The sequence below is a fragment of the Poecilia reticulata genome, chromosome 3 (assembly GCF_904066995.2).
Source record: "Poecilia reticulata chromosome 3, P_reticulata-male-v2, whole genome shotgun sequence".
Taxonomy (NCBI): domain Eukaryota; kingdom Metazoa; phylum Chordata; class Actinopteri; order Cyprinodontiformes; family Poeciliidae; genus Poecilia; species Poecilia reticulata.
In genome coordinates, this window is record NC_088832.1 from 29116145 (window position 1) to 29140184 (window position 24040).

The 24040-nt window shown below is 36.8% G+C and overlaps 1 protein-coding gene across 7 annotated transcripts; it reads right to left on the minus strand.

Moving 5' to 3' along the window:
* Positions 1-124: 124 nt before the first annotated feature.
* On the minus strand, positions 125-23667 carry LOC103462675 (protein mono-ADP-ribosyltransferase PARP6). Of its 7 annotated transcripts, none has more exons than XM_008405599.3 (23): positions 23351-23667; positions 20774-20934; positions 20263-20340; positions 17853-17947; positions 17579-17639; positions 17289-17379; positions 17034-17100; positions 15785-15934; positions 14069-14219; positions 13696-13749; positions 10486-10581; positions 10221-10313; positions 9912-10037; positions 9080-9145; positions 8871-8938; positions 8640-8688; positions 8413-8525; positions 6886-6958; positions 4914-4983; positions 4134-4213; positions 3844-3907; positions 3626-3710; positions 125-3219 (listed from the first exon to the last, which is right to left on the minus strand). In XM_008405599.3, exons 2-23 carry the CDS (start codon positions 20774-20776, stop codon positions 3117-3119), a joined length of 1836 nt encoding a protein of 611 aa, XP_008403821.1. In that variant the 5' UTR covers positions 20777-20934; positions 23351-23667; the 3' UTR covers positions 125-3116. The 7 variants fall into 7 exon arrangements, with proteins under 7 accessions (XP_008403821.1, XP_081461540.1, XP_008403820.1 ...); XM_081605414.1 differs by having other exon boundaries at positions 9080-9142; positions 13696-13827; XM_008405598.3 differs by having other exon boundaries at positions 17853-17962.
* Between the last annotated feature and the right edge of the window lie 373 nt (positions 23668-24040).

A 24040-nucleotide genomic window follows, 5' to 3' on the forward strand; every position in this document is an offset into this window, starting at 1 on the left:
TGGAGTAATACTGCCCCCTTCTGGCTGAAACACCAGTAGAAAACCTCATCAACAATAGACAATGTCTATGGTTGATTGTCACACATTGTCAACAGACATCAAAGCAAATAAGGCTGTTTGTAAAAACTGTGCAAAATCAAGTTTTATTCGTTTTCTCCAGCACGGCTGCCTTTCACCAGCACCACAATCACCATCATTGCTGTCGTCATAATCTCTGAGACATCACAAAGCAGAGACAGACGGTGAGACAATAAGCCCCCTAAAAAGACTCATCGCTCACACATCTTGGCAGAAACAGTTATCAGCTGTTCGCAGAGTCTGGCACTGCACTGGGTCAGCATCACATGTCCATCATCCATATATATATATATACACACATACAATTTGCTTTCTTTTTAGAGTCTTTAAGTCCACTTAGTGGTTAGAATTCCAGTTCTGATAACATTTAAAAGTTCATTTTTGTGGAGACATACCGTAGCCAACAAGTTGTATATTTCAGTTTGTTTGATTCTCACCTTTTGTATTCTACTTCCTGTCTACTCCAGGTCTGATGATAGTCACTGTCCCCATTTTAGGCAAACCCTGATTACATGTAATGTGTGGTGTAATATCAAGAAAATACAGAGCTCACCTGGACTGAATGCTGCCAGAACATTTTTTGGGGCTTTGGGAAAGTCCACATTTTCCGATTGTAGAATTCCGGTGGAAAGTGTTGCTCATACACACAGATGGTCATTTGAAAATAAGCACGGCAAATTATTCATTTTATGTAGAGATGACTCATAAAAAACGATGATGCACAAAAGGTTAAAAGGCTATCACAGTAATATGATCGCAAATTAAATTAACTGCTTTTTCCCCTACTGAGTCATGATAGTCCCAGCAATCCAACGTACAGTTGAAACCAGATACTTATATATTTTAAAACATTTAAAAAAAAAACACATTACCTTGATATTAAATCAGACTAAAGTTTAAATGTTTTACGCCAGGAGTTTTATTTTTTAATTTGCCAAATGCACCCAAAATGAAAGAGAGAATCCATCCATCCATTGGTATTGGTTTGAAGCAGATGCTCCCTATTTTTAGTGGAATAACACTCCAGATATTTTGTTCTTCCTCTCCTCAAATTCAAAACTCTGCATGGACTGTGACTACTATGCATTTAAACAGTTTGAGAAACCCCTGACAATGATGTCATTATTTTGTAAGCAACTGATTATTTCCAACATCTGAAATAATTTCTCGTGTGATGTCCAAATCTAAAGAAATCAGCCAAGATAGTAAGAAGGGGTAAGTATTCACAGAGAAACTGGTCAACATGAAGATCACTGATTAAGGAAAAAGACAAAACTCTAAAAGGAAATCAAAAGAGACAAGAGTTTGTAAATACTTACAAAGGTACACATTTTTAGGAAACTTGAAATATTGAAGCAATATTTCAGGACATAAGCCAAGAAGTTAATGTTTGAGCACAAATGGGTTTTTTGCAAATGGAGAACGACCAAAGTACACTACCAAACTATTTATAAAGAACTTGTCAAAATTCTGTCAATCTGTTGCGAGAAGCTTCTAGAAAGAAACCTGCAATGTATGACGCTAAGTCATATGGTTTAAAATATTATTCTGCCAAACAATGAGTGAAGTTATGTAAACTTCTAAGTTGAAGAAATTCATAAAATATTCTCTCTCTCTGTTAAATTTCAAACAGTGGAAAAAAAAGCAGATTTGTGTCTTATTTTTTGCAGCATACTGTGTAAATATCTGGTTTTAACTGTACAAATTTGCATCACTGTTATACCCTCTGATAGCGACAGCTTTATTCTGATGTTTCATCCATCATAATTCTCTCTTTGTGTGTTCTCAACACACTAAAGGACTGAATTCCAAAAAAATAAGAAAACAAAGTTATAAATACAACAAATCCTACATTTTATGCCATCATTTCTTGAAATATTTAGGGTGGGGCAAATGTCTTTTTTCTATTATTTATATTTCAGGTTAAGGAGTTTTTATGGTTCACAATGTGCTTCCTGTAACCCGATTAGGTTAATTAAACGAAACTAGGTCTGAAATGGAAATCAATTTGTTTTGTGTAGCATGTCTAAGACACATATGGGTCACATTTTTCAGCCCATTTTCTACTTTATATGTAAATGGGTTTAACTGTTAATTGGCAGCTTAAAAACCTAAATTTTCAGTCAGTTAATGCATCACTAAATAATATTTACTTTTATGTACTCTGTTTAGTGTTAAGATGATATGATCTTATTTTGTTTAATTCAAATCTATCATTGCGATCTGAGAACCTGCATAATTTTTCATCTTTTATGTGTTGTGTTTGTTAAAATAGTTAATAAAAAACAAACCAAAATCTCAAAAGGCCAAAAAAAATCGAAATTTTCATGGTCAATAGGAATTTCCGGTTTTCTGTTTCTAAAACAACAATTATCATGAACAGATTAGCTAAGGTAAATATTTTTATACAAAACAAAGTATATATACTGATATTAAGTTTGAATTTCAAAAACTACTTTTGACAGCCCAGAAGTATCAGTGGACAAGTGGTGTGTGTCCCTCCGCTAATCACGGCCTCGGTTCATGTCTTCAGTCAGAAAATAATGGCAGATTAATAACTTTCCAAACACTCTAAAAAAACTAACTTCCATGTGTGCATAATTCTCTCCAGTTATTTGCCGTAAAAAGGTCAATAATCATTTGGAATGAATAGTTGTTTTACTACATATTCACAAAGAAGAATAAAAAACTGAATCAGTTAAAGTAAACACACAGCAACAAGAATATAGCCCAGAAAAATGTGTGCATTTGTGTAGACAGTAGTAAAAACTGGGGGAAAGCTGATTTAAACCAGGTGCAACCTAACTGAGGGTCAGGCGAACATGTAAGTCGTAACAATGCGGAGAAGGTGAAACACAAGAGAAAGAGGACAAAACAAGAACACTAGAGTTAAACCATGTCGGTAGTGATGTGCTCAGGAGCTTTTCATCCCTCAGTATCTGGCCTAAGGACAGCTCGCTCAAAACGTTTGCTTCAATTGTCTGTCTTGTCTGCTTCCCCCCTGCTGAGACAGCGATAGATCTGCTGCAGAACCTCCATTAGCTTGAGTAGATTTGGGTCCCAATCACACGCATGATCTCCTTCTGCACCTTAGGCTCCTGAGTGTTGATGTTGGCATCCCCTACTTGGCCATCCTCATACCTGCAATTATACACAAACACCTATTATAAACGTTGACTTGTAAAGGTATTCACACTGGATCATTTGCTGATCTTAGCAGCTTATGACTACATTGCCTAAACAAACTTTATTGTAACATACAGAACATTTTAAGTGATACACCAGGGGTCTGAACCATGCGGCTTCGGAGCCGGAAGTGGCTATTTGGACCTTGCACAATGGCTTCTACTAACGTTGGCTAAAAACATTTTAAAAAAAAGAACTAATGTTTTAAACATAAATATAAGTGTTTCGATGAATAAATAAATTATATTTTCCTTTATGCCAAAACCTAAAAATGGTGGTCGTTGGAAAAATGACAACTCATTTTAACAATTTTCCATCAAAGGGCAATGGTGCTTTTCGTCACGGTGACGGGATTACTCACACAAAAAAGAAGCGGGTGCAGACATGGTCGGAGACCGGACACACCCATATGTTGCCGTGCTTCTGGAGATCTTTAGAAGTGATCACTGGGGAAGAAAAACACACAAAAAATACAGTTTATATTCAATATTTTTGTCGTGTTTGCATGACTCCTCATTTAAATCCAGACATTTTTATTTGACATTTATTAAAATAGGTGAAATAATTTAGAACTATTACCTTCACAAAGAGCAATGCAGTTCAAGTTTCGACTTTGCAGAAACCTTGATTGTATTGGGCGGCTCTACAGTGAAAGACAGTCATGGGTTGCAGTTTAGATTAAGATCTAACTGATGTGTTCAAAGGACAATGCTTTTTTTTTTTTACTTTGTAGGCAATGAAAGTCTGTATTGAGATAAGACAAAAAACAATAACTGCCACAATACAGTGGCAAAGCACATATTTAAAGAAAATGTTTTAATTTAAAATTGATCATTTTAACACAAATAAGAGTGCAATGTGCGCCTCACCTGCGGTATGGTGTTCATACGGTTGTAACGCTGTACCAGCTCATCTTTGGTGGGCATGCGATGTTGTCCTTTCCCCATTCCTACACAAGACAGCACAGCAAGGCCAATAAAATTGTCTTAGAAAAATGCTACTTTGAGTCACTCAGGTTGTGTAAACTTTATTTTTTTTTGTCATTTTCAAGGAAATTACTTTGTTTTGAAGGTTTTGGTTAGCAGCCTGAATAGGAATACATAATATGCTCACTGACTAATTCAATTTCAGCGTTTTTATGAGTGTGTACAGAATGTTTGCATGCATAAATAAAAAAATATGCCTACAGAACAATTTGAAATTGTAGTCTTTTTTTGAAATATTGGGAAACTCTTTACAAGAATGCCCTGGACATTCTTAACTTAACATAAGTTCTGATTATTTGCTTCGACTCTTGGTCAACAAACAGGAAATTTGCAACCATCTGACATATTCTCTCTACAAACACTACAAAATTACTGTACAATAGAAGAGAAAACAGAAAAAAAAGCAAAAACAAATGTTGATGTTACAAACCCAAAACCAAAAACAACCACAACAGAAAGTATGGAAAGGCAGGTTGTACACAAGCCTCAGCTTTTACAAATGAACAGACATGACGCTACAAAACAGCAGCACAACATATTGACGGCTGTAAGACAAAAAAAAAAAAAATGGCGTGCTCCATCGTGATGATCAGGCCACATCAGGAAGACACTGATTAGAAGCGGGGATAGCAGGTCTTAGTGGCAAAAACAACATATTCCTACCTGAGTATCCAAAAGATATACTGGAGATGGGGCTCAGATAGATGCCCTTTCCATACGCTGCGCCGTGCAGCTTGGGATTGAAAAGAGCAGGAAGGAAGGATGGGTAACTGAGCTTTACATTTACGAATAAGGCACACACAAATACAGCCCAATTTATTCCTAATCAACTTTGGTGAAAAAAGCTGACTTTTTTTTCACCAAAAGAAAGTTGTGTGAAAAGTTTCACACAGCTTTTCTTGTGTGAAAGTTGTCCAAAAAAACCCAAAAAACATTCACATAAGAGAATCCAAATAGTTGAAAGTGGATAACAAAAAGGAGAAGGAACGTGTTGTGGTTGAAATTCTAACATTGTGGTATTCAGGTAACATTTGGATAAAAAATGAAGATTTACAGTGTCACAAAGAGTGTTCAGATCCTCTGAACATTTTTAATTGTGTCACTTTACAACCATAAACTTCAATGTTCATTTGGATGTTATGTGATAGACCAACACAAAATATTTCACAATTGTGAAGGGGGAAAAAAGGACACATGGTTTGGAACTGCGCTTACATTTTGTTTACAAATGAAAATCTAAAACAAAGCGATGCTTACACATTCATCCCCACAGCATGATGCTGCCACCACCACGTTTGGACATGTCCTTTTTGCTTTGTTTACCAACATGCATGCAGACCACAAAGTTACATTTTAACTTTGGTCTCATCTGACTACAACAGGAAAGGACATTATTATATCCTGTCAGCAGAGTCTATAACCTGCGGTGTGGATCTCTGCATCCACAGTTCAGAGGGAGAGTGAGAGGGTGATAACAAATGCAACATGCTTAAAATCTTTAGTTGTCAAAAAAGATTTTTTTTTAAAACCCAGCATCCTCTATCTTCCATGTCACAAATATATTATTTTGTGCTTGTCTGTAATGCATTCACACTTGATGTTTGTGTTTTGACAAAGGTTTAACTTTGAATTACATTTTTTATGAATACATTTGCCAGAAATACACTTATGTAATCTATGCCAATGCTATTGGTATAAGTGAAAGAAAACAGACATAATTACAAGGGAGAACACACACACACACGCACGCACACACAGACACTTTTACAGAAAATGAATAAACAGAAGAACGTGAGGTTTGTGTGTTAACTGAAGGTGGAGACTGACTCAGTTTCCTTTGTTCTGTGAAAGACGGTGACAAAGGAAGGGTGCGGATGCTTCAGCTGAGACAAAGAGGAGGAGGCAAAAAGCGCCGAGCCAAGATCCAAGATGGAGAGTTCAAAAACTCAGGAGAACAAAGGCGACATAAATGAGACATATCAGCGTGACAGAGAAATCGCAGCTGACAAGAATGATTCAATGAGCTCAAGTTTTTTGATTGAATTCTGTTTAATCTATTTTCAGGATATGCAAGTGTGTCTAAGCAGCCACTATCGGCTGTATTCTGAAAATGAGGCAATGCTGTGCTCTCTCTTGTGCTGGATTAGCACTCTGATATTTTTAGAGAAAGTTGATTTAGGCTAATTTCTACCATTTTGGTTTTTAAATTGTATCCGTCCTGTTTATTTCAGGTTTGAATTAATTATTTATGTGAACGTTCTAATTTAAAAGAAGCGTCTCTTCGCCCCCCCAAAAAACTTTACTCACAACTATTAAAGTTGTCTTTTGTGTTCTACAGTATTCTAACATTTTAGCGTGTGACCGACCCCCACAGGGCACACAGGCAGCCTCCTGACATGGCAACTGAAACCACAACCTAGTCCTACTGCTCCAAGCTGGAATATGGTATCTGCTGAAAGTAGCCGATATTGACCAGAAACATCTGCCACTGTGGCCTGTTCTCAAGAAAAATTGACAAGATGAGACATCTATTGATAGCAAATATGGATCAGCCTGATGGAAAGCCTGCGTCGAAAAAGAGGAGGTTTACTGTCTGTGGGAAGAAGCTTCATAAATCCGAGCTGAAGTAACCTACCTGCAGCTTGGTGTAAGAGGCGTTGACCAGTCCATTTCTAAGAACAGAGTGCCAGTTCTCTATATGGGATCCACTGGAGTAAAGAGAGAAAAAAGAAAAGGCAAAGTATGAGCAAAGCAACTTGGATCTGTGTATTACATAATAATTGGACACACATTTGACCCTCGTCTCCTTGTAAACAATCTTAAGAGTTAATTTGTTGTCAATTGTTGCTGTGAAAAAAACTGATTTAAAATTATCTGAATTAAACTGAACTGAATTGATGTGAAATGAATTAACTGAACTGAATTGAATTTAAATCATATGATTGCAGAGGACTGGATTGGTTATACATTGCGATATAATTGGGTATTAATTGCACCTCTTTCTCTTGAAGATGGCATTTGCTGTGAATTTACTAGAAGTTAATGTGGCTTAAATAATCTGAATTAAACAGAGTTCAACTGAAATGAACTAAAATTTTATTTGATGGACTCAATCAAAATTAAGCTAAACTAAAATATTTTTTTCTATTGTAGTGTTTTGTTCTAAATGTATTCTTTTTGCCTGTGTTTTTATTGTTTTAAATGTGTTGGTAATTTCCTTTTCGACCAGGCACTGAAGATAAACTATAAAGAAGTGTGAAGTGTTTTTTCATGTTTAATGTTTGATTTGATCGAAGTCTCAACTGTAGTGCAATTTATACAAATTATGCAGGCCTGTTTAAAAATGCATGATAATCTTCAGCTGTCATTTATTATTTATAAATTAGATTTTAAAATATGTATGACTACTGACTGGATTTTCCAGTATAGGTATTTAATCTCTCTTGAAAAGAGCCAAGATCAAGATCGCTACGTGGCTGCTGGACTTGAGAAAATGTATTTTTCCTGTCGTAATTAAATAAACTTACCATTTACCTTTGTTTGGCATGTCTTCTAAATTCTAAAAGCGAAGCTATTTCTGTTTTGCATGATGTCTGTTGAGGTAAAAATAGAGCGATGATACTCAGCTTCAATTAAATACTAGAAATGTTTATTTGGAATTAATAAATCTAAAGCATTAACCAGCAGCAAAAGGGAGAGTGTCAGCACTGTGTGTGCTTTACTTTGACACTGCCCAGATGGGTTGAGTGTATCTAAAATATTCAGCAGAGCCCCATCTGCTGCAGGACAAATCTCTATCTCGCTCACATAAACATCATTGGCTCCATGTGCTAGCTTAGAAAGGTGTCCTCTCAGTCCAAGAGAGCAGTCACTGCTTTGTCCTTTTGTTGCAATGGTTTCATTAAAATTACACTCAGGCATATCCATTATAATTAGGGTGTCTTGCTCTAATAATACATTATAGTGGTTGTTGGGGAAATTATTCTGCTATATTTTCTCAAATATTTTGATGCCAGAGGTAGGTTTTAATGTAAAAAAAAAAAAAAAAAAAAAAAAAAAAGCTACTTTACATAATTTTAAAAAAAGAAGAAATAGGTTGTCCCAGCGTTTTGTAAAAAATTGTATAGATAGTAGGAATTTCCATTAGCTAGGGTTAACTCACTGAAAGGCAAAGGTGCTGCCATAGAGCTTCTTGGCGGTGCGAAAGCGAGCCTCCTTGGCTGGGGGGCTGCTGAGCAACAGGAACTGGTGGGACGTGTGCATGAATTTCAGTTGCTGTAAAAATGCAATCAGAAACCAGAGAGAACGAGAGAGAATATGTTTAAAAAACCATAATGAAAGTGTGTTTTTGTTTCTGGAGACAAAAGGAATAATATCTTGAATTCATACCCTGCTGAGAGGCAGCTTGACAATATGAGACCTATTACTGGAGATGATCCTACAAAGAAACACAGAATTCATTCTAATAATAATAATAATAAAGCATATTTTTCATTTTACAATTTGTATTTTTATTAATTGCAGTAGTGTAGGGGTATGTGTGTGGATATGTGGGATATTTCCAGTTTAACGTGCTTTTTAAAGAATGAGTGTAAACATATTTTTGGAATGGATTCTCACCATTGCAACAGAGGGTGGGCCAAAGGGTCCAGTTTGTCCATCTGTTTCTTGATCTCCAAATATGAACCCTGAAAACAACAGAGAAGCATCTGCTGTTTATTTCCATCTGCAAAAAATCAAATAAGTACTTGGAAAATGCAAATTAATATACAGACAGAAGGACTTTCTCTTCTTGATAAAGATTTGTCCCTCCTGCCTCCTTTTTGTACCTGGGTCATTTCACGGATGGACATGACACTGTCCAGTGCTTTCTGCAGTCTTTCATAATTCTTCTTCTGTGTCCAGGTGAAAGCAAACAAATGCAGAGGAGAAGGAAAGAATTATTATGAAAAAAAACAACAACTTTAAAATAAATATAAAACAAAATCTTGTGACAGCAGTTTGTCAAATAAAACAGACTACACATTTCTTAAATCAATTCTCAAATTACCATATTTTCCGCACCATAAGGCGCACCAGATTATAAGGCGCACCTTCAATGAATGGCCTATTTTAAAACTTTTTTCATATTAAGGCATTATAAGGCACATAGAATAGACGCTTCAGTTTGGGTTGCCAATTTGTGGCGTACTTTATTATTACACATCCACATTTGTAAAGAAATAGTCCCCGAGTACTTTATATAGTAGGCTGCCCCAGTCATTGTTTCACTCACAGTGTTGGTGTTGCGATATTGTGCCCAACTGCTTTCTGGGTAACACAGACCAACCGACACGCTGCCGCCGCAGTCTCTGTCTCTCTTCCCCCGCCCCTCCGCCCCCCTGGCTTTAAATGTATTATCAAACTTTATTAACAAACCAGCGTTCTGACAACTATCCCAGCATGCACCGCGCACTTCTTCTTCTATGGGGGAAAATGAAGTCGGCGGCTGCTTACCGTAGTTGCTAGACCTGCCGTGGCTCAATATTGGTCCATATATAAGGCGCACCGGATTATAAGGTGCACTGTCGGCTTTTGAGGAAATTGAAGGTTTTCAGGTGCGCCTTATAGTGCGGAAAATACGGTACTTGGAATAATGCATTAAGCAGTGGGAATGCAAACCTTTGGGTTGAACGCAAGTGTTTTGGGGTCATTTGGATCCACAACCGATGGGTAGGGCTCAAAGATAATGCTCTTGCGTGGGGACTCAAGTGCAGCTCTACACATAGCCACAAGCAGGTCCACAACCTAGGAAGGGTTAGAAAAGGTTAATACCAATTAGTTTGATGTCTTTCAGTATACATAAAAATAGAAGAACAACTAATTAGGGGAAAGTCTTATAACGGTATGTATAAGTTTTGTGACCTTTTTTTCTATATGAATGTCAAGATTTTGACTCCTAAAATACTGCATATATGTGTTTGTTGTTACCTCTGCTCCTGTTGCCACTTCTTCTGCAGCTCCAGACATCACACCCAGAGTGTAGAAGGAGAACACACACAACTCTCTGGTACACACAGCAGGCTGCATATAAAAAGAGAGATAAAACATGATTAATATGCTATTACTAGGAAAATAAAAATAAATGTATGGAATAATATACACAGGTAGATATGTGTTTTGTTTATCCATTGTGTATAGAAAATAAAAAAACAAATCAAATATTAGTACAGGAGTGTGTCTCTTTTCTTGATACCTTCAGCATGGACCCATTCTGAAAGACATGCTGTTCGTCACAAACCACGCAGTACTCATTAAGAGTGGGAATCCTCTGCTCTGAGTACTTCATTATCTGTTACAAGAAAAAGCATAATGCAATTGCCAATTATAACTCCCACCTGCAGCACTGATGTTTACAAGAATAAAGGCTGTGGAGACAGAAAAAATCAATTCGGAAGGACAATTTGTCACTGCAACTTTATGTGGTTTAATCTGCAATAGGGTTTTAGAAACGGACCGAAGTGAGACAGCAGATTTGTGGTCCTCTATGTACAGTGCATTGCTTTGAACCCACTTATAGAATCACTGCCAACCAGGTTTGTTGTGAGAGATTTCTTCTTTGTCCTTTAAAATGTCAACGCATAATCAAAAACGTCAAAGAGAAAGAAACATTGACTCATGCACATTTCTGATAAAAAAAATTTCAAATTATGGTTATATGGCAGCTAAAACAAATCAAATTCATGATACCATAACAGTATGCTTGTAGGGCTGTATAAATAAATCGATTCGGCGATATATATCGATATTTTCTGCCCTCGGAAAGTATCGATTTTTCATCCGCGAGTATCGATCCGTTAAACCATAGGGCCCATAGCCTTATAGCTCTTTTTAACATGTAGTTTGTTACGGCGTAGCAGCAAGACTCCGCCTCCCTCAGTCTCACTTTCAACTTGAGCTTAAAGTGCACATTATAAACTACACACCTGTTTTTAAATTGTGTTAATTGGCCAAGTACAACCAGAGTTATGCTAAAATTAGTAACCCATATTTTTCCGATTGTCAGAGAAATGTCAAAAGCTCCGCCATTCCCCGGCTTTTCCGATTATGTGAGAGGGAATGAGCTTCCAAACGTACAAAACGAAACGAAACATTAGATTCCTGTGTTTTTGGACATGTAAAATCTTCAATAAATAACGATGGGCTGTATTTTGTTGCTGAGAAACGAAGTAAAGTTGTGCAAGTAACCATGAAAGAGAAGCGGAACGGAGAAGCGGAAAGGAGCAGCGGCGCGAACGGAGCATCTGCAAAAGCAGTGAGATCGCGAAATTAATGCAAATTTCGACTGGTAGCATTCACTTCATAATTAGTTTTTAGCTTTGCGGTTTCTGTTCTGTATATAAAGGATTACATGAAGAATGAACATGGGTTAATAACATTCGAAGCGGGCGCGCAGCGGCGCTGTGTTTTGAGCAGGAAAAACCCCAGCCGGAATCCGCGGCGCATTGAGGATTTCCATGATAACAATGGCTGATCAATCATTCTTATTAGCAACAGACAAAGAGTATCAGAGACTGAGAGAACTATGAGATCCTGGCAGTCTGAGAGGCAGCTACTCAGAGACCCAAGCAGGGAAATAGCGGCGCTGCTTAGCTGCAGGGAGTCGATCACTACGGGGTGAGGCGGAGCCACGACTTTAGCAGTTAGAAGAAAGCAGCTCACAGCCACGGCTAACTCCGGGAGCCAAGGTAGAAAACCCTTTTTTCTCATAGTCCAAAAGACTGCATTTGTGGCTGCATTTTTACTCCAAAATGCAGCCACAGTGTCCAAAAGAAAAAACATAAGTGCAATCAATCATTTGCATATTGAGAGTCTACAGAGGCTGATAATCTCCCCACTCTGCTCCTGGATTACCGTTTAAACTTTTGAGTTTTATGTCAAATCCACATGAATTAAATGACATAAACTAATTCTCTCACTGCATCTTTGATTCATTTTGTCCAGCTGCAGACTGTTAGACTGTCCAATCATAGACAGGTATTGTGTAATTGGTGCTTTTAATCAGTTTTCAGTTAACTAAATTCAAGTCTATGGAACACAAAATGTCACTAAAATCACTCTGTCCTTCTAAAATCTTTCAGAAAATTGTAAAAATGCACTGAATCGTATCGGATTGTATCGCATCGAATCGTTCAACAAATATTGTGGTACACATCGTATCGTGACCATAATATCGTATCGTGAAATTATTATATCACTACACCCCTATATGCTTGTAGACAAAACCTTCAACATTTAAACCAAAATCATCTGTGCTATTTTAGTTAAATCTGCCCCATTTGAGAGAATCGTAAGAAGTGTGTCAGAGTGAGCTGCAGAGCTTTCAGATCATCTGCATTGTGTCTCCTCCTCGCAAACAATTAAATCAGTGTGCAAAACATTTTCGTTAAATGAATAAGTTTTGGTGGTTAGGTCGTGAGACTTCAGTTAACATGCTTATGTTTAAAAGCTACATGAGCCATTTTTAGACAAGTCAACCTCATTTTTAGGGAAAATGTTGCAGCTCTTATTGCATAAAATATTCAGAGTTTGTCATTGAGTAGCACAGTATAACTCAATCCTGAATAAAGCACAGCTAAATGATGTCTGGATGAGATTCAACCACTTCAACTTCAGCGTGCAAAAACAGCTTGATTATTTCAAAGTTCTCAAAAAGTGAACTCCACTTATGTTGGCAACATCACGACGCAACTTTTCCTGCAGCAAGGAAAGCTGCATCCTTTTACTGGTTGGTATTCATCCGTTGGAGTTGATTGGAATATAGATGGAGATAGATGCAGGACAATACTGGAATAAAATTTCACAGAGTTTTAAAAGCTGAAACTGCGGCTGTTTCACCTTTCAGCAGGACAATCATAAACATACAGCCAGAGCAACAACCGAATGTTTTCAAATCATTTCTCAAATAGGTCAATCAAAAGTAAGACCGACTACTACTAATTGAACTCATTATTAATAGTAATAGTAAGGTTTGAAAATTTCTTTTGACAGACACTCCTCAATCAGTCTTAATGAGATAAAGCTATTTTGCACAGCAAAAAATTCAATCTTCTGCTGCGCAAAGCTTGTAGAGACAAACACTAAAAGATTTTTCAATCACAACAAAAGGTGGTTGCACAAGGTACTAACTCAGGGGGAGCCAATACATATGCCACACTTTTAAGATAAAAAAACAACAAAACAATGGATCTTCTTTCTTTCTATTTAACAATTATTTATTACTTCCTGTTGGTCTATTACATAAAATCAGATAGAATTATATCGTTGGCTTTATTTAGCTGAAAACTCATGTTGGGGTTAGAGACTAACCAAGCTCCATAGGCTTGTGTCCTAAACAATATTTAATAACTGAAACAGGGAGTACAAATGTTTTTGACTATGAGGATATATTTTCTTAGGATCTAACCTGCACTAAGAAGCCGTACTCCAAAGTAGGGATGTTCTTGCAGTGGCCGCCCGCCTGGGATGAAAAAAACAATTCAATCAGCTGCCTCGTGGTAATCTGCGCTGGGGCCCTGGCCGCCGGGACAGCTACAGTCTGATGGGTCAAGTGAAGACAAAGCATTATGGAAAAGGGCACACCAACTATGTTTTGGTAAGGGTGGAGGAAAGGCTCAGGTGAAACAATGCAGGTGACAGGTGGACGAAGACAAGCGTGTAGTTGAAACTGAAAAGAATAAATGGAGCAATAACACCACACAGTAAAACTTAAATTAACTGGAAAGTAAATTTCACAATAACAGAAGTCTGGGAGGTGAAAGGACCAAAATGACCCTCACCTGGCTGTTTGGTGGATAGCTAAAGAGTTCCCCTTTAGGGTTCTTCATTGTACAGGAGATAGAGCGGTTCATCAGGCGGGTCACTCTCAGCTCAGGGACACTCAGCTTCCCTTTTAGGACTGTGTCTTGGATCAGAGGGAAACTTGGAGACCTGAAAAGATTTTTAAAAATTATTTAGACTAAACCATCCTGGTAAAGGTTTTAGTCTAAATGCTACGTGTGTCTCTCACACATACAGGTTCATCTTATTAAGTTACAATATCAGAGTTATTTTACTTATTAATTCAATTCAATAAGTTTAATTTATACTACGGTATATAGAATAACTACAGATGGAGTGATAGTTCAAGTGTCTGTTTCGTTTAAGTGTGATGGTTACAGCTTATAGCTAATGTAAATCCAAAATTCTGTTTCTCAGAAAATTAGACTAAATGTGAAAAATATTTGATTTCTATTAAGAAAATGCAAGGTTTACAGTCTTTTGCAAAGGACTTTGACCAAGGGGTGCTTCCAGAAAATATTTGTGGCAATGGGGGTCACTAATCCTGGAATGGCAGGATTAGCAAACCAGAGGACACAGGGAAGAGATTTTGGTGTGTTGCAAAACACAAACAAACAAATATTGTCACTGCTAATGTTAGAATTATTTATTTTGTATGAATTAACAATATAGGTATTGCATTTGAAACGCTGCATGATAAATATACATATAGGTTCATTCATATATATATATTTAAAAAAAACAATTTTACTGTACCTCCCACAAAATAAGCCATTGTCTCCGCAGGCAAAATTCCTTTGCAGCATATAACATTTATATGCTTAAGAAAATAACTTATGTTAATGACAAATTTTCTGAGAAACTAAAATTAACATTTTTGTTTTCTTTATGTCACAATCGTCAAAATGTACAGAAATACAGTAAATATGTGCAATATATTACTTTATGCGTAGTGAAGCTATACAATAGACTGGATTCAACTTTTAAATTAAATCACTGAAATACAGTCACTTTGTGATGATATTCTAAGGTGTACTAGAAGGGTTTAGATTTAGAGCAGAAAGTTTGCAGGTTTGAAGGTACTTGACTTTTCCTGTAAAATAACTCAACTATGTTCCTTGGTGGGTTTCTAGAGGCATTTTTCTGCTCTTGTCTCTCAGTCTATACTAAAAGTCGACACAAGACAGCCAACAGAAATCGATTTGGACAGTAACTCCAGTTACTAACTGTTGGACTACAAGGACCAGTCTTCATTTCTGCCATTACTCTCAGTACCTTATCCAAGTAGCCCCTTGACATGAGACTGCTATCAAGTCATTAGGATGTCAGGGCAGTCTAGTTAGTGGAGTTGGCCACCATCAAGTGGGTCAGTATTCAATCCCTGTGCACTCATACCTGTCAAACCTAGAGAGGGAGTGAGAAGAATGCTTCCTTCCCTCAGGAACTTTTGTCAGCTTTTGAATTTAAGTCGGGGTTCAAGATGCTGTGTTGACTTTTTCTTCCCCCTCTCGTCATATTTGCTACAGTTAGTTGTTAGATTGGCTGTTTTTGACTGGGAGTGATGCAGTTTTTTCAGACAGAGACAGTAGCTCAGGGAGAGAGGAGCTCAATCTTTTCACAGACTATCTGTCACGACACAGTGACAGTTTTAACAAATATCTAAAAAATATATATATTTATTTTATAGAAGTTATACTTCTAAAAAATAAACCTACTTGGGAATTGGGGAGAAAATGCTGAGCCCAGCACGAAACTTCTTGATGGTCCCTCCAGCTTTGAACCAGCTATGCCTCTTTTCCTGTTGGGCCTTGAGGAACTCATTGCTGAGGTGCTTCCACTGCTGTGAGGTGAATGTGCTCAGGATCCTGCCACAATAAAAACATGACTATAGTGAATCTGAGCTGTGCTGAATCATACGTCTAAACTGTAAAGGAAAATCACTTTAAAAAATTACATTCTTAATCAGTCATAAGCTTCAACTTCTTTGCATTTTACAACCGTAATCTTACTTGTAGGCATTTGTTTGTTAAAAAGCATTAGTGAACCAACAGCATCATAAAGACTACGGGATATACCACACAGGTCATGGATAAAGTTGGAAAGAAGATTAAAGTCGTGTTTGGTTTTAAAACAAAAACCCAGGTTTTAAACATCTCGTTTTAATCCATTATAAAGAAATAGAGAAAGTATGGCCCAGCTGCAAACCTATTGATACATGGCTGCCCTTCTAAACTGTCAAACCAGGTAATAATTGAGGTGCTTCCACTACTTTGAGGTGAATATGGTTAGATGTGCTGATGCAATTTTTTCACATTTTTCCACACACGGAGGTTTTAGAAATCTATTTTTAACTATGTTTATGAAATATGTAAAACTTTAAGCTTTACTAAACCTCCATGCTGACAAAATATTGTGAATGGTTGCTTTCACAAAGATTCACATTTTTATTTAAATACAGTTTGACACATATTTAACCTTTTAAAAGGAGTCAATTTAAGAATACAAATAATATATTGCATGAAAAAGTATTTCACATTCTTTTTTCAATCTAGTAAAAGTTTGAAAATAAAATATTGAAATGCTTAAGCTCTGCATCTGAGTAGCTCAAACTCAACAAAGTGAGCTTGAGCTACTTACAAAGAAAGATGCGCAAAACTTTTAGTATAGATGTATAGATCTAGTATAAATCTAGAGACACCCAAAATACTTGCTGTCCTTACTGAGGTGAAAATTGGTTCTAAAAAGTGAATATAAGTTCATATCACATTTTTCAGACCTTAACAGTGTTGCCCAGATATCTTTCCTTCTTTCCACTTAATAATTATTCTCCACTTTTTTTTAAACTATGAGATGAAATATATATGACATTCATCGCAGTTTTTGGTTATAATGTGACAAAACGTGAAAAACTTCAAGGGGCATAAATACTTTCACAGATAAATTATAAATGATCACCTCACTTACTTTTTGAGTTGCAGGCCCAGACTGAAGCCTTCTTTATTTGAAGGTTGAAACACATCTACTGACGGCTCTGAATAAATAAAGATGACTAACATCATTACAGAGTCGACAGAAAGACACTCAAGTTTTTTGGGTTTTTTTTTTCCCAGTCCCACGTGTGTGACACATATTGTACTCACTTCCCACACTCAGTAAGGGGCATAAATACCTAATGTCCCTGCTAGAAAACCAACACACACACATTGCGCCTTTACTCACCGGGTCCATCAAGGTACTGAGAAAGAGAAAAGCGCAGTCTCAGAATAATGGGCTCTGTTCTTATAACTTTCCAGGCTGTTGCAACCTCCTCCTGAATCAGGCACACACACACACAAATACACAAATACACGCAGTTAGCAGCCTAATTAGGGCTATTTCTCATTGCATAAATATCTTATGAGCACCAGATGCATTATAAATGATGTGTTACTTTGCAAAATGTCAACGTTAAAATAGTAATGGGAAAAGTCGGAAGAGGTGTTTGCAGTGAGAAGAGAGTGCTGACTCACATCTAAGAAGCCGATGTTAATATGAAGATCGATGTCCACATCATCAATGGTTCCGTACTCCCTGCGCAGAGATGCAGCAACAGATACAGTAAATCTGTCAAAACTAATGTGAATCATTAGACTCTGCTCACTTCTACTGATTACACTCAGTGAGAGATGAATTAAGGTTATGTTCTCCTTTCTTATTTAGCTTAAAAATCAGGACGCAAATTGTATTTCATTACAGCTAGCATGACACCTTTAAAGATTTTCAGGACATGATTATGTGCTGTACCTGACAGAGATGGCACTGTCGGTGTAGATGTCTTTCACAGCTTCAATATCTGCATCTAGTTGAGGGTGGCGGTACAGGTCGGCAGCACAGCTCCCCTGCAACAAGCAGCACTGGTCACAGTTATAGCAGTGAATGAATTCTCAATGGATACTGACTATTTTCACACACACACCCAAACATCCCACAGCACCAGCACTATTCCTACCCCTTCAGCTTTTTCACATTTTGTTGAACTGCAACATGCCTCATGCCTCTGCCAATGTCCTGTTTGCACGTGGGTTTTCCCCATCATCCATAAAACATGTACATGGATGGAGCTACATGCCGTACAATCCTGGAAGAAATCGTTTTAGAGGCTGCTAAAGACATAAGGCTGATGTGGGTGTTAATTTTTTAGTAGGTTAACCACCCTAAGAACCATATACAGAATAGTTTGGATCAAAGGACATTTATCTATTAAAGAGGACCATGCAGAATACGCCTCAGGCGAGAGAAGGTGTCGTAAGACTTGGGAGTTGCTGTTCACGTATTTTATATTCAACCTGACTGAGTTTGAGCTACTTTACAAAAATTAAAAAACAAGTCAGGTCCTAAATGTGCAAAGCTGGTAGAAACATTATGCACCTGTAATTACATTAATAAGATTGTTCCACAAATATCAAATCTGAGGTCTGAATGCAAGTGCACACCATACAAAATGTAGAAAATAATGTGTTAATGATGTATTAATTTAACTTGCTTTATCACATAAAATCCTAATAATATATATGGAAAATAGGTTGATTATTATATTATTTTTATTACTGATAAGGATTATAATTGAACAAAATTATGAAAAGTTGAAGGGATAATAATAGCTTTAAAAAACTGTTTAGATTCAAACACCCAACAAGATCCAGATTGCTTATTTTATGTAAAAGTGAATATTAAAACACACATTACAAACTTAAATTACTAAACACTGACTGCACACATTACTTTAAATACGTTTTTGAATTTGAATTACTAGAGGAAGTTTCTCAATACTGATTTTTGAACTCTTTCAAAGTATTTAGATAAGTCTTTTTTATTATTTCTGGTTACCATTTGAAGAAAGATTTGGTTCTTGATCATTTTCTGGTCTAAAAAGTATTTCATGCTTGTATCTGGTGTCTTGAAGTCAAACTATCATCTTCTGAGCTCAGTGTGCACTACAGTTCCATCCTTATCATAGCTGCACTGCTTTCATGTACTTTGACTTCGCTGAAACGAGCTTTACTGGATTTACATTTCAATCAAAAGACTTGGAAGATAACAGTGAAAAAGGGATAACTCAGATTAAGATCTTAGGTGGAAGAAGAGCTATCAACTTTATGAGATAAAGATGATGAATTTCCTGATGGTCTTGGAGATTAATTTGTCAGTGTCTAAAATGTGCTGCAAATAATGCATTTTGCATTCATTCATTATGAAAAAGAATATAAAGTTTCAGATATCAAGCAGCATGTTGGAAGCCATTTAAAATGTTCTTCCTGCTCAGTGGAACTTTATGATGGAAATATTTACCATATTTATATTTAATGTAAATATTTAAAGAGGCAGCTTACCCCAACTAACACTAACAATAAGAAAAAGGAGTTATGTGTGCTTGTTAAACAATGAATGCAAATGTTGCTAACTAATAAAAATATGGACCCTTTATTTCCAAATAACATGCAAAATGTACATTAATCTGAAAATATAACTTCCGAGCTCTTAGCAATAATTCATGCCTTTTCTTTAGTTCAGGAGTGGTTTAAAACAGTAATGAATTATGTATCTTTGCTTAGGCTGTGTATCAAATACAATAACAATTAATATAATAGGTAACATTAGAACCTGTGATATCCATATCAATTATAATAATACTTGTATGCAATCATACATGAAGCTGTTAAAATCAATACTTTTTTATGTAAGCAGCACTAAGAGTCATTTTTGTGTTCCTAATAAAAGCTGTCAGGCCATGTTATGCATTTTTACTTTGTTTTTTGGTGCAAGTACAGAGAAAGTATTGTATTTTTGCTCAAGGTTTTTAAATTGCGAGAATCTCATTTTGGCCCAGGACTAAAAAACACAACTTTTTTTTTTTACATAATCAGGGACAAAGACTGAATAAAAATGGATAATGAAGCCAAATTTCAAAGAACAACTTTGAAAGGCCAACAGAAAGTCTGGTAAATGACTCATCAACACTAATCTCAAACATATAGATGACTGGCTCAAGGTGGCACAAAGAATAGTCAAATTTTGAGGTAATTTAAATTTTTACTTCAATGTCATTTAAAAAATACATTAAATACATAGCAATGACAGAAATTTATGAAAAAAACAAAATGTGTAACATCTTAGCAAAACTACGTCAACAGTGAAGTGATAATGCCTTCTCTACCTGGATTCCATAAAGGAACTGTTCAGATTCGTTCTCCCCATCTGACTCCTCGTCGGTCCAACACTGGCCTTTGATGTCCTGTGGGCCAACGCATTGTGAAAACACCATTATAGTAGAGGAAAGAAAATACAGCCCCTTGGTAGCATCCTTTCATCTCCCTATTTAGCCTCCCGTTCAAGGGCTTCAAACAAGGTTTTATATAGCATCTCAAAGAGGAGACACAGAACATCCTCTGACATCTTCCCTCATAAGAATACCTAACTGAGAATGACAAGGATGACTTTTAAAATATGAAAAAAGACATGTCAAAGCGTGACAGTTTCAGCTCAACGGACCAGGACGTTTATTTTTAAATAAAGATAAAATAATCTGAATGCCAAAAAAAATATCAGCCATTCTACATGCAACCTGGAACATTATTAAATCTCCTTCACAAATATCTAAATCAATTATGTGACAGTTTTATCAAACTCACTGATTACACACACCAATAGGATCCCAGCTGTCTTACCATTGGATCGGCTGTTCATAGGGCTCTCTCAGACAGGTTTAGGCCTCTGATTAGTGCCAACCATTGCAGCCTACCTCCAGGTGAAAGGAGCAAGAGCACAAAAAAATGAAGAGCTTTGTGTGACCGTCCGTTCCTTTTTACACTCCTCTGAATTCCACAGCCTTGGAAAAATTGAAAAAAAGAAAATCAGCAGAGGAAGAAAACATGCAACACAGGGTACTGCTAGTGATGCCATTCTTAGTCAACGGTGCCCTCCTCCTTTTTTTGTTTAAATCGCCTGCACTTCACCTTGCCATGTATCCTAGCAACAACCATCTCTGCCTCCTTTCAGAGTGGCATTAATCACTGTTGAGAGAAAGTGTGTGGGAGATTTGTGCTGTACGTTCAGTACCCTAGATGTCTTCACTTCTTTGTTTAGATATTTTTTTCCAGGACTCTAGTCTGTTAATACCAAAGAACAAGAGGTTACTGTATTTTGTTCTTTAGAAGTGTAGTAGAAAGACAGCACTGATGTAACCACAAAAACCATGGCATAAAAAGAACCCATTGTTTCTACTCCTTGTTGGCATGAATATCTGTCAATGAATACTGGCAAAATATTAAAATTTCTAAAACATTTTTGTAAACAAAATCAATTACATGCAAAATGTCAAAAGCACACTGTCTATTGAGGATGGGCAATATGTGCATTGGTTAATAAAATGTTATTAACTAAACAATTATTTGTCATCTGTTAATAACAACAGATTCTAATTTATGATATGTGGAAACTACAAAAAAAAAAACTAGGGTTTTTGAACTATATTCTTCCACATATATGACTAAATACAATTGACTGGTGCTGTTTATCAGGGAGTAGTACAAAATTGAACCATTCAACAAAAGGTGAGGTTTTACTTTTAGAAGTGACAGTGATGGGTTAAAGCTACACTGACTGTCAATATTTTTTAAATTGCAAAAAAATACCATTAAATATTATGATAAAGTTTTAAGTCCATATGCCAATATACAAATGGGAGGTTCATCTTTCATTCAGATAACACATGTAAACAATAACTAGCTGTAATGCTGCCAATGATAGTGTAGCATCTCCCAGGGAAGTTTCAGTCCCTCAAATACATATGTACTTTAACCAATGGATGTTTTGCAAACAACATATTTTATGAGGTGCGAAAAACAAGAATACATTTTTTGGATAGGTGGATTTTTGTGCAGACTATTTAAAAATATGTTTGAACTATTTAAAAAATGGACGATGTCATCTCCTTAGCCCCAAGAATATAAAAAATAAAAAAAAACAGCTCCTGGCCAATTTGTTTACCTACACATTGCAATATTGTGGCTTCCTAGGGTTAGGCATTTATCATGATACATTTCTTATCATGATAAGATTTCTATTTATTGTTGTCATGATAAATTTTAATTAATGATGTTTACAAACCCCTACAATGGATCCAGCTGGGATTGTTCTATATTTTTCCACTGTTTAATCAATAAATGTGCATCAATAAATATCAAAAAATTTGAAAATATGACTAAATGCAGTTTAAGTTCAAATTGTTGGTTGCAAAAGCAGGTGAGAAATGCCTCTTTGTCAGCTATGCACTGATACATGATTTAAACAAAATCACCCGAGGCAGAAGGTTCCACTTTATACCCAAATAAGGTGGGTGCCAAGCAACCAAACCAAGGGCAGAAAATGACAAAGGTATAATCACATGTTGAAAGCCTAAAGGATGCTTGAATTGTGTGGAAACTATGAATAAATATTTAATTTCAGAAATACTCTATATTCACGTGGACAAGTCCCATAAGGCTTGAAGTTGATGTCTACCTATTTATTAATCTACTGCAATTTAGATATTTCTGTGGGAATAGCACCAAAACTGGCTCTATTTCAGGGTCCCATATCCTTCTAAATCAACCGCTGAGCATCACAACACACATTTCAGTTCACTAAATGTAAGGCACAATAAATCGGCATAACAAAGGCTGCACAGCAACACAGATTTGCACTGCAGATGATGATGTTAACATAACACAGAAAAAAACAGCTAAGCTACACCTATTTAGCTTAATAACAGTCAAGAAAGCGAATTTTTCTGTTCCTTAATATTTCACTGACCAAAAAAAGAGCTTAAATGCTCTTGCTTTGATAGATCGCACTAATCTGATCTTTTCTTTGTAACCCTGCAGAACCCTGCTCATCTCCATGCTCAGCACCTATTCGTTTTCTACGTCCTTAAGCCTGCTCCTCGCATTTACATCTCGATCCCACTCACCCCCGCACTCCCTGCCATTTCCTTGGCCTCTGTCGTCTCACATACCAATAGAGTCACAGAGAAAAAAATGAGCCCACCCACCCCCTGACAGTGCGCACGTACAAAAAGATACACACACACACACATATATATATATATATATATATATATATATATATATATATATATTCACCTCGATCGTTCCACCATTCATCCTTCTCCTTAGATAGCAGTTTAGCCCAAACACAGATGCGCTCAGGCGGATTGCCCCCCTCCCCCTACGCTTCGGACTCCCATCACATCCATCCACACTTACCTCTACAGAGAATGGAGACTGGGATGCTGTCCTTGCCTCAGATGCTTCTTTCCTCTTAAAGGGCGCACCTGCTTCTCTCTGTGTGTCTCTCTCTATCTCTCCCTCTGTCAGTGGCTGTTTTCCACTGAAATGACAGATGACAAAAGAGCCATTAAAAAAAATACAAGAACGCAGCAACCACAGCTCTGGACGGTGTTTCTAGATGCGTATTGTGCGTGTCTGCAAGCGCGCCAGCTGGTGCGTGTGCAAGTGTTTATCTATTGCAGATCTCTCCTACTGCTCTTTAGATTTTGCCTAACAACACTAACGGGGGTCTGGGCATGCTCAGTGAGACGAGGCAAGCCAGTCATGTGACTTGCAGCTGACTGCACTGCTGCTGAGAAATTGAAGAGAAAAAAATGTGTGTGATCTGTATGTGCTTCTGATGTTGTATTTGTGTGGTGTGCGAGTAATGTGTGTAGTTGCATAAGTCAGTATCTATTAAAGCTACATGGTACTCAGGGTGTAGATTTCAGTTGATATGTACAATGTTGAAAAGATCTATGGGCACTCAGTGGAGTAAAAAGCCTTAAAATGAATGAATCTTTATTAAAAAGCATATGCTCACCACGATAAATACTTACAAAATTCTTCCTTTAGCTTGTGCTCATTTATTTAGTTCTGGAATCTTTTCTTCTTTATCATCAGTCC

Bases quoted from the DNA above. Each gene is read 5' to 3' on its own strand.
- LOC103462675 (XM_081605413.1), bottom strand. From the start codon at position 20,370: ATGGTGTTTTCACAATGCGTTGGCCCACAGGACATCAAAGGCCAGTGT. The intron at 8,939-9,079 runs GTACAAAAAGGA...TGTTGTTTTCAG, and splicing joins CCATCCGTGAAATGACCCAG to GGTTCATATTTGGAGATCAA. The intron at 4,214-4,913 runs GTAGGAATATGT...TGTCTTGTGTAG, and splicing joins TATATCTTTTGGATACTCAG to GAATGGGGAAAGGACAACAT.